This window comes from Marmota monax, unplaced genomic scaffold (genome assembly GCF_021218885.2).
Source record: "Marmota monax isolate L192 unplaced genomic scaffold, Marmota_monax_Labrador192_F-V1.1 WCK01_AAM20220418_F8-fsc00034, whole genome shotgun sequence".
NCBI classification, from domain to species: Eukaryota; Metazoa; Chordata; class Mammalia; order Rodentia; family Sciuridae; genus Marmota; species Marmota monax.
The window spans coordinates 6,375,564-6,387,721 of NW_026693934.1; the positions used below are offsets into that span (position 1 = coordinate 6,375,564).

At 37.6% G+C, this 12,158-nt stretch overlaps 1 protein-coding gene across 1 annotated transcript in view; it reads right to left on the reverse strand.

Moving 5' to 3' along the window:
* Thsd7b (thrombospondin type 1 domain containing 7B) overlaps positions 1-12,158 on the reverse strand; it is an 821,885-nt gene that overhangs the window by 494,132 nt on the left and 315,595 nt on the right. Inside the window, exon 5 of the mRNA XM_046463780.2 lies at positions 10,101-10,270. Within this exon, the coding sequence (XP_046319736.1) occupies positions 10,101-10,270 (170 nt within the window). The remainder of the gene's footprint in view (positions 1-10,100; positions 10,271-12,158) is intronic.

The window sequence follows — 12,158 nt, forward strand, 5'->3', positions numbered from 1 at the left end:
ACCATGCCCCACTGTATTTAGGAAGGAGTAAGAACAGAAGGAGACAAATCAGTTAGGAAACTACTATTGCAGTCTATATTTAAAAAAAACAGTGCTAGAAGTGGAAGGAGATGGAAATTAAATGAAGATGATAAACACATTTTATTTGTAGGTAAAATGAAAAGAACTTAGTGATGAGCTGAAGGCAGGTAAAGGCATCAGTGATGGTGGGGATATTTCCTAGTCTTTTAGCTGAGTGTGTGGCAGAAAGACATCATTTCACAAATTTTTAAACCCTGGATGAACCTCTGATACGAGCATGGCGAAGACAGAGAAGAGTCGAATGAAGGTAACACTGAATTAAAAATGCATGTAGATCATTCAAATCGAAAGGCTGTGTGCAAGAATGATCTTGAGCCTAGAAAGCTTTGGGACAACTGGATCAAACCAGAGGTCTCTAACACAAGTACTATCCTAGAAAAGCAAGTATTAGCTGGGCGTGGTGGTGCACACCTGTAATCCCAGTGTCTCAGGAGGCTGAGGCAGGAGGATCACAAGTTCAAAGCCAGCCTCAGCAATTTAGCGATGTCCCCAAGCAACTCAGCAAAACCCTCTCTCTAAATAAAATATAAAAAAGGGATAGGAATGTGGCTTAGTGGTTAAGTGCCCCTGGGTTCATTCCCTGTTACAAAATAAAACAAAATAGAAAAGCAGGTATAAAGGGAAACAAATTCAAGTGGCCCACTGAATTACATATAGTATATTTAGAAATTGTCATGAAAGTAGATTTCAAGAATTCTCACCACAAAAACAGATATGTATGTGAGCTGATGCATACTTCAAATAGCTTGATGTTGTTATTCAACACTCATTAATGTATGCATAAAAAAGAAACATGTCATACACCATAAATATATACAACTTAGTTGTCAATAAAAAAGGAAAGAAGTAAATTAAAAAAATAAAATGAGCTACAATTATGTATCTCCTTCTAAGACGCACAAATCTTGTACTTAGAAGTACCATCACAAGTCAGCTGATTTCCTAGCTTTCCTCTTGATGTAGAAATCCATCACTTCTAAAGTATTCCTCAGAAAATGGCCAGAGGACAGACAGAGTCACTTAACTAAGCTTAAGTACATGGAAATCTCAACAAATGCCTAAAATCTAATGAGAAGTTTAAATCAGAGCTTAGGGGGAAAATGTGCTAAATACGGGCTGGGGATGTGGCTCAAGCAGTAACGTGTTCGCCTGGCATGCACGGGGTGCTGGGTTTGATCCTCAGCACCACATAAAATAAAATAAAGATGTTGTGTCCACTGAAAACTGAAAAATAAATATTAAAAAATTCTCTCTCTCTCTCTCAAAAAAAAGAAAAAGAAAATGTGCTAAATAGAATATTGCCAATGCTAAAGCTTTCCTGCAGAAAGGTTTGGGCAATAAGTGTCTATTTATTCCACATCCTACTTTGCTAGTGAATTCACATATTCAAGAAGGCTAGAGGAACAGATTTGGAAACAATCACTTACTGTCAGAAATTCCATTGCCAAAAAGAACACCATTACCTCTTGGCTCGGTGTTCAAGAAAAATCCAGGCCAGCTAGGAAAATGAAGCTGAGTGAGACATTCAACTAAAGATTGTAAATGTAATCTCAGCACGTTTACCCAAATGTAGTTTTTCTACCCTGCAAAAGAGAACCTAACTGTTCTCTCCCCCTACCCTCTGTGGTACTGGGTATTGATCCCTGGGCCTTGCACATGCTTGAAAAATGCTTTGCCACTGAGCATCATCCCTAGCTCCCTGAACAGTTCATTAATGGAGTGCAGGTGTATGTGAACAATGGAATGAAGGGGAAACTGTCTTAAATTAAAAAGTGAATGCCTAAAATTGAATGGTAAGACTGTGGGCAGAAGAATATATTCATTTATTCAGGAAATATCTACTGAGTTTTTATCTACCTTTTGCCAAGCAATGTGCTAACTGCTGTGAAGTCTACCACAATTACTAAAATTGTTCTCGCTCTCAAGATTTCTACAAGGTGAAAGAAGGAGAGAGGGGAAGAATTGGTAATACTGGATTATGAGAAAGAAGTAATATATAAAATAAAAATTAAAAAATGAAGTTAAGGAATAGAAAAGAGAAGTGAGATAGAGGAAGAGAAGGAAGACTTACTATTTACAGCTTCCCCACTCCTTTGGGCCCATATCATGTACCATTTATTGTAATAAACCATACAAAACAGTGTCTCTCATTCTTTCCTTTGATAAATATTCATCATATTTTGCTGTAGCCAAAGTCCTTTAGAAAGCAGAGCCTACAATGAGACCCTGTTGATAATACTTTATTTGGGAAGCACAAGGCCAAGCAGAAGTGGCTGTGAGGAAATAGCAGGAACAGAACAGGAAATACGAGACTGAGTGCATGATGTGTTACAGTGCTATCATTTCACACCAAACCACCACCAAGTTATAAAACAAGTTCATGGTAGATCTGTGTTTGGGGCAAGAAAGTATGTTCCTGTAAAAAGTACAAGAAGAAATCCATATCAGAATAATGTACAGACACACTGAGGAGTATTGGGTCTCCCCCTGGATCTTGTTTCCTATTGGCCCAGGCTCACTCCACTGGGAGCCACGTTACCTACACTTCCAAGTTGTATCTCCCAGACTGGAACATCCAGCACCTTGGCTGCTTCTCAGTAGGTCAGGTCCCAGACACCACCATGTGCTGGTGTATCCAAGTATGAAAGTGAATAGGTATTCCTGTGCTTGTAGAACATCAACCAGAAAAAAAAAAAAAAAAAAGAACAAATGTGGTGAAAGGAATACTATGAGGTACATAAAACTTGGATTCAATACAAACATTACTATTTTCCAGATTCTGTGTCAGGTAGACAGATGTGGCCCTTGATCTCATAAACCTGCACAGCATCCTGTTGAACAGTATACACAGTGACAATCAGTGAGATAAAGAGCTATGACAGTGGAAGAGCAGAGATGATCTATGTCATCTCACAGAGTTTCCACAAGAAAAGACTTCTAAGAAGTAAAGCTTAGCAAGGTAATAAGCATGAGCCAGGGAGTGAGTTTGCAAGGGTGGAGTAAACAATGGACATCTCAGGATAATGGGCAGTGGACAGAGAGCAACTGGCTACAAAGACCTAGAGCACTAGAAAGGTTCAGCATCAGAGTTAAGGTGATAGACAAGAATGAAGAAGGTAATAGTTCAGGTCCTACCTTCCCATCACCATAAAGCTTAAAGTCATAGTCTACCCATCCACCTATTGAGCCTAAATCACAGCCCCTGCCTTCACCCACCTTATATTTATGTCCAGTTTGAATATGAGTTTCATTCTAAATGTGCACTATGATATTTCACCTTTGTGTCTTTCTGTACATGCTTCATTGAACTCCTATCTAAACCAGGCCCTTTCCTTAAGGCCCAGGTAAAAACTTTCTTCTCCTCAAATGTAACCTATGTCTTTCTGACCTCCACTGGCTTAAACTCTCCTTCCCTCAAATTCTTTTTTTTTCCCTTCAAGGAACTTATTTCTGTAGTTATTGGTTTAACTGTCTCATCACCCCTCCTAGGCTACTCAAGAAATCAAAAGCAACACTGACATAAATAAACAACATTAGACCATTAATCGGTTTTCTCAGGAAAACAACAGAGGAATATGTTTACCTCTGCAAATTATTTCAAAATGTTGTCATGGGCCATTTTCCACAGACCATTTCCATCACTTCATGCTCCTTATATATTCTCTTTTATCTCATTCCATTCTAGCAGTTCTAGACAACCTGGTCTTGGCATGGAATGCTGATATCCAGATAGCAGATCGTGCTTATTTGTTTAATAGTAAAGCAATTCCTTTCTTAGTACTACCCAAAAGCAAGAGGAATTCAACAAAACTCAACATACTATTCTCTCATCTTGAGATTTTCGTTTGCTTTTTACATGATGGGCACTGGCACTTGGCAATACAAACAAGAAGGAAGCCAATCGTGACCTTCAAAGGCCCTGATGGCATACTGGGTAACAAAGTCAATAATATTAATGGTTAGATACCAGGCAGAAACTGATGTGTTACTGCAGAAGTATGGACTCAGTGCTGCAAGATTAGGAAAGCTGAAATATCAGTATAAAACCACAGGGAAAATCCAAGCTCATATCTAGTTTTAGGTCCTTGACAACCTCCTCCATGATACCACATGCTTTGATTTCCATAACACACAGTTTTGAAATATTAACTTAGCTGTGTTAATTATAAAGACATATATAACACCTTATGCAAAGGAGAACATCTGTTTTTCCTCTTTAGAAAATCAAATTAAGCGGGATCCACGTGTCATCAAAGAAGGCTCTTTTTCCACAAACCATTTATGTTTTCAAGAAACAACCTCTACTCAGTATAAGAAAGTCTCTCAAATACCGTGCCTCTGTCATCTGTACAGGGAAACTCTCTCCTGCTCTCATTTAAATCATGTAAATTACACCTTGAGTTAAATAAATTAGGAAAATTTAATGTCAAGAACTACCTGATAATTTAATGAATGCTTACAGTGATAATTCTCCAATATTTTTTCTAAGCATAGGAAGTCAATAAACATTTTTATATTACACTAATATAATTTTATTATACTTGATTTAAAAAAAAATCACTAAACTTAGATACAAAAGCAATCAAACAGAAACAATGGAAACCAATTTCAATTTAGATTCCTGGTGACCTAGTTGCCTCTAAATATTTAATGCTCCTTTTCTCCTTCCCTAAAATTTTCTCGGTTTTTACTCTTTTTCAGAGAATATTTAAACGACATTCATCTATATATATATGCCTCTATGTATATCTTGCATTGCTTTGTTTGCCTTTGAAATAGAGTAGGGCTTAAACAATGGAATACACATTATTGCTTACACCAGATGTTCTATTTCTCTCATTTACAGAAAGGCCCACAGTCATCCCTGGCAGGGTGACATTGTAAGTGTTCTTCTCAAAAAGAAGGAGATGGTATCAATCCTATAAATCTTGAGCATCTGTGCAGCTAGGATCCTATACCAATAACCAAATTTCAAAGCCCTAAATTTAACCCTATACAGTTTGTAGGTTTAAGATATAAGTTGAGAAATAGCATAGCACAATGGAAAAGTCCTAGAGGTTATCCGTTTCCCTCCTCCTCCCTCATTTCTTCCTCCTTTCCTCCTCCCTTCTTTTTCTTAAGGAAAAAGAACAACCACCTGGCTTCAAATGCCTCCCCTACATCCATCACTACCCGCTTCATTATGAGAAAAGGTGGAGAGAGAGGAAGAGGAAGAGGGGGGTAAAGGGAAAGGAAGAGGAAGAAGGAGAGGCAGGAGAGAGAGAGGAAGAAGGGGGTGTGTGGAGAGAAGCCTCTTGATAATTACCTTCTAGTTCCCTTTGCTGACTTTTGCTACATCCATGATCCCTATAATTGAGGATGTTTCCAAGGAGGAATGTTGCTAGCCAAGAGCCTTCTCTCTCTTGGCCTCATGTGAATTGTCATCAAGTATCCTGCTGTTAATTAGCAAAGGTTATTTCATTCCGTTATCTCTGCGTTTCTGCTAGCAGAAAGTGAGAGAAAATGCTACCACTCCCTTTAAACAGTCTCATTTCTCCTCTCAGGTTGACAGCAAGAAAAGTCCTCAGCTCACCACTTTCCTGACATCTTATTCTCACACCCAAATGATATTATTGACTTTAAAATCAATTTCTAAAGACAGGTATAGGACATTCCCAGTCTCTCAAATGATGATGGAATATCTTTTCCAATTGCCCCTTAAGCAATCCGTTCTTCTGTTCAAACTGTAAATTACTTTATTTCATATCTCAAAATATTACTGGATAATCAGATAAGTTTTCAAATAGGACATGACTACTCATGAGAATAATCTTACTGGCAGTTTTTATATATATATATATATATATATATATATATATATATATATATATATATATATATAGAGAGAGAGAGAGAGAGAGAGAGAGAGAGAGAGAGAGAGAGAGATAAGCATATGAAATTTCTTTCCTGATTTAAAAGTCTGAGGTGGGTGGGTGGTAAAGGCTGTAATAGGCACTCACACTCTCAAAAAATGAATTATTACCTTGTGAATAGCACAGGCAGCCTTGTTTTCCAGTGCCCTAGTGGCTTCCTTCTTTTCTGAGTTCTCCTCACACCAGTGGGCATGCCCCACTGAACACAGGCATCTCCAGTCCTATCCATATGTTCTCTCACACATACTTAAACATTTTTTCTTATTGATCCTCCAAACTTCCTAGAATCACTGCCTCCTCTTTGAAACATTATCTCTAGGCATCATTAAATGGTTTTAGCCATATGATATATGCAGTGATCACAAGACTTAAGACACAATAGCATGGTTATCAGGAAAATTGTTTTTCCAATTCTAGTAAACTATAGAAGGGTGCCTTTATAGAAGCAGTGCATGGCACACAGCATAAAATATAGTATGTGACATTGGTACGTGACAAATTGTTTGGGGGACGGATAAAAAAAAAAGAATGATTATCATCTATTTTAACTTACCAAATCACCATAGTGCCTACAATGGGATGAATTATGAATAGTACAAACATTTAAGTGGCTGATAAAACTTCCTTCCAAGTCAGAATTCAAACCTAAAATACGATGTCTTCCTACAACACCTAGCATTCCAGGACATGTCCCTTATCTGCTCGTGTTCTCCCTTCACACCAACTCTGGGCCAAGCCTAATGAAGACAGCCCTAGTGGGGTAGAGGAGGTGACCAGTTAATTTAACAAACAGTTCAAAGCTGCTCCTTAAGAGTCTCACTCCTAAAATAGCTATGTTTATTTGATGCCAAACAATGAATGTGAAACATATAAATGTGTGTGTCTGATACATATAAACACAAACGTTTTATTTACACATACACACACATATTTCCATATTTGTTGATATTCCAGGCTCTGGGAAACATTGTTATAAATATAATAAATTTGCCCTAGTCTTTATTGGATTTTGAAGATATGTCTCACACGTTACCTTCTGAGAACGATTCTTGAATGAAGACTGAGTGGCTTTAATTTTATTTGAGAAAAGAGCAACAAGAAAGTGGTCTTACCATATCCAAGATTCTAGATTTAAAGGTAAGCATCCACTTTTGCAGCTGCCTCTAAGTTATAAAACAACAACTGGTAAACAAAATCATAAGTATTCCTCATTTCATTCTCAATGCTATTGGCTTTGCTTATACTACTGGTAATACTTCTCTTATGGGTTGTTACAGGATTATTTGGGTTGCATTTAAAATAGCACATGAACACTGAACGACAGTTTCAGGTAAATATTTCAAAAAGTATCAAAACATTGCTCTGCAAACACCATGAATGAGATCTAAAGGGGACAGGCAATCCCCAAAGTTAAGTCATTAATGAACCACATCAACATCATGATTCATCCTCAGGATCCAGGCTAGCTTAAGAAATTTGAAACAGTTGGGAATCAGCATTCTTTTTCATTCTGGCATCTGGAATTTTATTATATTCTAATGCATGAGAGATCCATGAAAATAGAGTTTTGTCTTTTCTTCCCAAAACTGTGGATTCCTCTAAGGTCAGGGTCTTGGAATGCATAGTAGCTAACCTACAGTGGATGGGCGAATGTTATAAGGAAAGAAAGATAAGCAATTACACTCCAGGGAGTCAACAGAGAGAATAACTGAGTCTAAGGGAAAATTAACCTTGTGGTGAAGTCATCTATAACTAAGAAAGGACTTTCTGAAATCAATGCTACAAAAATGCCTTTTTCCTCCATAATTTAAAATAATAATAGTTTTTAAAAGTTGATCTCAGAAACTGAAATGCAAAACATGGCATCGATTTTGACCTTTATTACATTAGCAGAAGGGGTCAGAAAATTAAAATGCTGCCTATTTCATTTCTCGAACCCTCAGCTGGCCTCTTACAGCAGGAACTCAATTGTTCTCTTGATTTTATTTTGGGCCAAGAAGAAATTCCATGTTGCCAGGTTTGTCATGAAACAATCTAGAAATGATAACAGGAAGAAAGGAAAGCATTTAAAAGAAAGGAATAGCTGGGCACAATAGAGAACCCTGTAATTTCAACCACTTAGGAGGCTGAGGCAGGAGGATGGCAAATTTGAGGTCATTTGGGGCAACTAAGTGAGGCTTAATTAATTGATGTAATTGTCGAATAACCCTCAGTTTTACTTGCACAAACGAGCAAAATAAAGACTTTGATAACAACTACAAAGTTGAGTAGTAAGCTCTAGCATGAGTTTAATGTGACCATGCCAATATGGTTTTACTCACTGCATTCAACGCTGTTCAGGAGTTCATGGTCATGATACACAGTGATACGTTTACATCTTGGCTTCTCATTAGACCTCCTCTTCCTGAGAATTGGGCTATCAGACTGAGAGATTTGAAGTACTTTGTTTCCATGTTAACCCTGGTACTAATTTTGAAGTATGCATTATGCTAAGATATTTTCCTCTTTTTTGGATGCCTGAAGCAGGTAGGCTGCTAAACCTGTAAGTAACCCCCATTCTTTATTTGTCCCCCACCATGCAGCACCTAATTTCCAAGTCTAAGATACCACCTTTCTACTTTCTTCCTAATTGCAATCTTTCTGCCCAGTATGTTTCAATTAAGAGAGTTGGAAATACTAAGGTAAAAGAAACTTAGAAACTTAGGTGATCCATAAGAAACTTTCAGAAGATGCAAATTTCAATGCATGATTCAACACTGAACCTGAAAATAGATAGGTAGGCTATAAAAAATCAATTCTACATTTAAAAAAAAAATGTGTACTTCCTAAAAGATTCTGGAACTATAGATTGTAATAAAAGGGAAGAAGAGAGGAGATGGGATGCAAAGACCACCAAAGTTTGATAAAATAACCTAGAGTATTTTATCTAAATTCTGCTTCTCCAAATTCAGAGAAGTAAGCAAAGTCATGTTTTGTATTGAAATAGAAAGTAAGTCTTCACTTTCCAAAAGTGAATTTAGAGAAGAAAGAAAATATAGCTACTATTATTTATAATGCTGGCCCCAAAAGTGCAGATCTGTAAATTTGATTATTGAAGCAAAATGCTAAGGAGTCTATAAAAATTGTGATACAAGGTGATCATCTATTTCTACAACTCTGAGAGTCCATACCACAAAAGTATCTAGCATAAAAAGGTTTACACAAGAGAAGGAATGCATCCACTTATTAGAGAAAACATTCAGGCCTTTGGTTCTTTGGAATTGTCTTACTTCACTTGGCATGATATTCTCCAACTCCAAATAAATAAATAAATTAAATTAAAGTCATGCTTTACCACACCAAGAAAGCTTTCACCTTCCATCCTAAACAAAGTCCACAGCGTAAGGGCGTACTCATGCTCGGCAAGTCCAAGGAAACATCTTACCTTTACCAATTCTGTATAGGCCCTGCCCATATTCTCCAACATGGCTGGAAGAGGCCACATATTTTTCTAGGATAGAAGTATTGCTGTCCGTGCTTGGCTTTTTAATCCATTGACCTGCCTAAATTGAAGCAGGTTTCCCAGACTCTACATGCTATCACTCACCTAAACTTTGCAACAAAGGGACTAGTGCTGAGGGTGTATCTGCCTAAGAGAGAGTTTTATATGGAGAAAGCTACTCCTCCGCTCCCCTTCTTTTGTTTTACAAATAATTTTTTATAAAAAGTGGCTCTTTGACACTTGAAAGGGATATGCCTGTAGAAATTTGCACACTCACAAAATTTAAAAAAAAATACTCTGAGGAGAAAAACAAATGCTATTCATTCATTACCAATAGTCTCACTTGAGCACACCAATCAATTAGCATGTAGAATCCATTTACACTAAACACCTTTGGTACTTTTGTTCTCTTAAATTTCACAATAAACCTTTGGTGGGAGATGTTATTATTATTACTATTGTTTAACTATTCCCCAATTGAGGGTAGTTTGCAAATGGTCAACAAAACAAATATTAAGTTTTTGAATGCTAAGGGTCCATTTATCAAGAAGATGACTAGGAGATGGTGTTGAAGTTGATTTCCCTTCCAACCAGCAGCACCATCTATCCAGGAACTGGCTGCCTACCTTCCTTGGCCCTCTGTGCAGTGGCTGCTGGTGTGCTCTGGGCACAGTACACCTCACGGGTCTGGATCCCACCGCCGCAAACAGGTCCTGTCACATGCCAATGGGGGTCCTGCTGCTCCAGGAGGGGAGAGACTTGGCATTCTTTCCACTCAGAGGTTCTCCAGGAATACCTGTTTTGTTTGATTTATTTAAAAGAAGAAGAGGCAATAAGGAAAATATACAGTTCTAAATAAAACAAGTCATGACATCAAGTATATATGAAAGTCTCTCTAGGGCCAAGTCTTTATGGATAAAGAAGTCTACTGGCATTGAGTGACTAATCCCTAGTAGTCCCAAGAAAACCACAGCAGTCCATCATTGTAATAGCACGGGATGATAACCTGAAGAGGGAAACTAATATGGCTAAACATTGGGATGTCTCAGGTCCAAAAAATGAAAAAAGAGTGAAGAATTAGAGGAAGGAACTGGAAACCCTTCACAGCCTTCCAGATGACAGTGTGTGAAAGTTAGCCTTTCCATTTTAATTAGCAGGGTAGTGTGTGGATGTAGGAAGTTGTGAATATGTTATTTCAAATAGGCAGAGATAATATTCTACATTTCAGTCTTTTTGAAGCAGGAAAATTTTTGTATCCATTGAATTGACTCCCTGCTACTGGGACAAAGGAGTATATGTTAAAATGAGTTAAAACAGTGTCCCTACATTTAACTGATGAATACTCACTTATATATGCAGCCATGCTGTTACTTAAACTGACTCAGGAATATATCTTCCTGGTTTATAATTGGTTAGGAAACTCTCTAATACACATAAACATACACATATACACACACAAATAAGGCAGAAACCCACAATGTAGTTTGTATACAACATACAGAAAACAGAACTATCATAGCACTGTATTCATATCTGCATGATTACTTCAGAAATAATTTTCTTTTGTGGGTTATTATACCATTCCTCAAGCCCAAAACAGCCTTCACATAATCACCAACAGACTAAAAAAATGTTTAAAAAAGGCCAACAGCCCAACTACTGAAATAGTAACAAAAATTTAAGAACAGTTTCCTACCTTCTGTCCTAGTTCAGATATAAAGAAAAATTTCTTGGGTTTATGATTGTTTAAAATAAAAATTTTAAAAAACTCATGTCACCAAGACCCTGACCTTACAGAAACTAGAGTAAAATTGAAATCAAGCAATAGCTATCAAAATAAGGAAGCAAATCCCTAAGAAACCTAATAGTGACCAAACCCCTTGCAATTAATACATCATTCTAAAAAGCTTGAAAGCTGATAACCATTCATCTTGTAAAAAGGTCATTGTAGAAAAAAAGGACTTAGACAATCATTTGGGGCTTGTTATAACACAATTTTTCTCCCTCAATCTCACATGGCTTTTCCAAGCTTCAAAATTTATCCATAGGTACGTGAAGAGTTTGGAGGGTGGAATTCAGGTCCTACTCCGGCCAGGTGAGTAGATACAGCAATATGTTTCTAATTCCTAGGATTAAGAGAGGACCAGTTCTCTCCAGAGACAGCGCTTCTTCAGAGGAGAGCTCCGAAGCCCTTCCTTCTCACAGAATTCTCATCTTAACTGCATGGTCACCAAAGTGGAGGACTTGTTCCTCTTGTTTCTGAGTCTCAGGACACAGGCAGCTCTGTAAATGCAATCAGACTAGGGTCTGTATTGCTGGATGGTTACTAAGTTCTCGAACCCTCCCCTTCAAGGACTTCCCTAAAGAACTCTCTGGCAAAAGCCAGAGGAGTCAGATACAGCAGGTGACTTCAGGGCTGCTATGGTACAAGCAATAAGAAAGACCTGCAAACTGGGGCCATGCGGTATAGATGACAAGCATGCTTTAGTGTCAAATTGACCTGGTCTGGATGTGAGCTTTGCTAATTTGACTTTTTCCGAACATTTATAAAATGTTAAAAATAATACCAAACATTGACCCTGAATATAAATTCACTAAATATCAATTCCCTTTCTAATATCCTTCTACATGTACTATTTGCCCCTTGCTGCCTCAGAAGACAGACAGACACACACACACATATG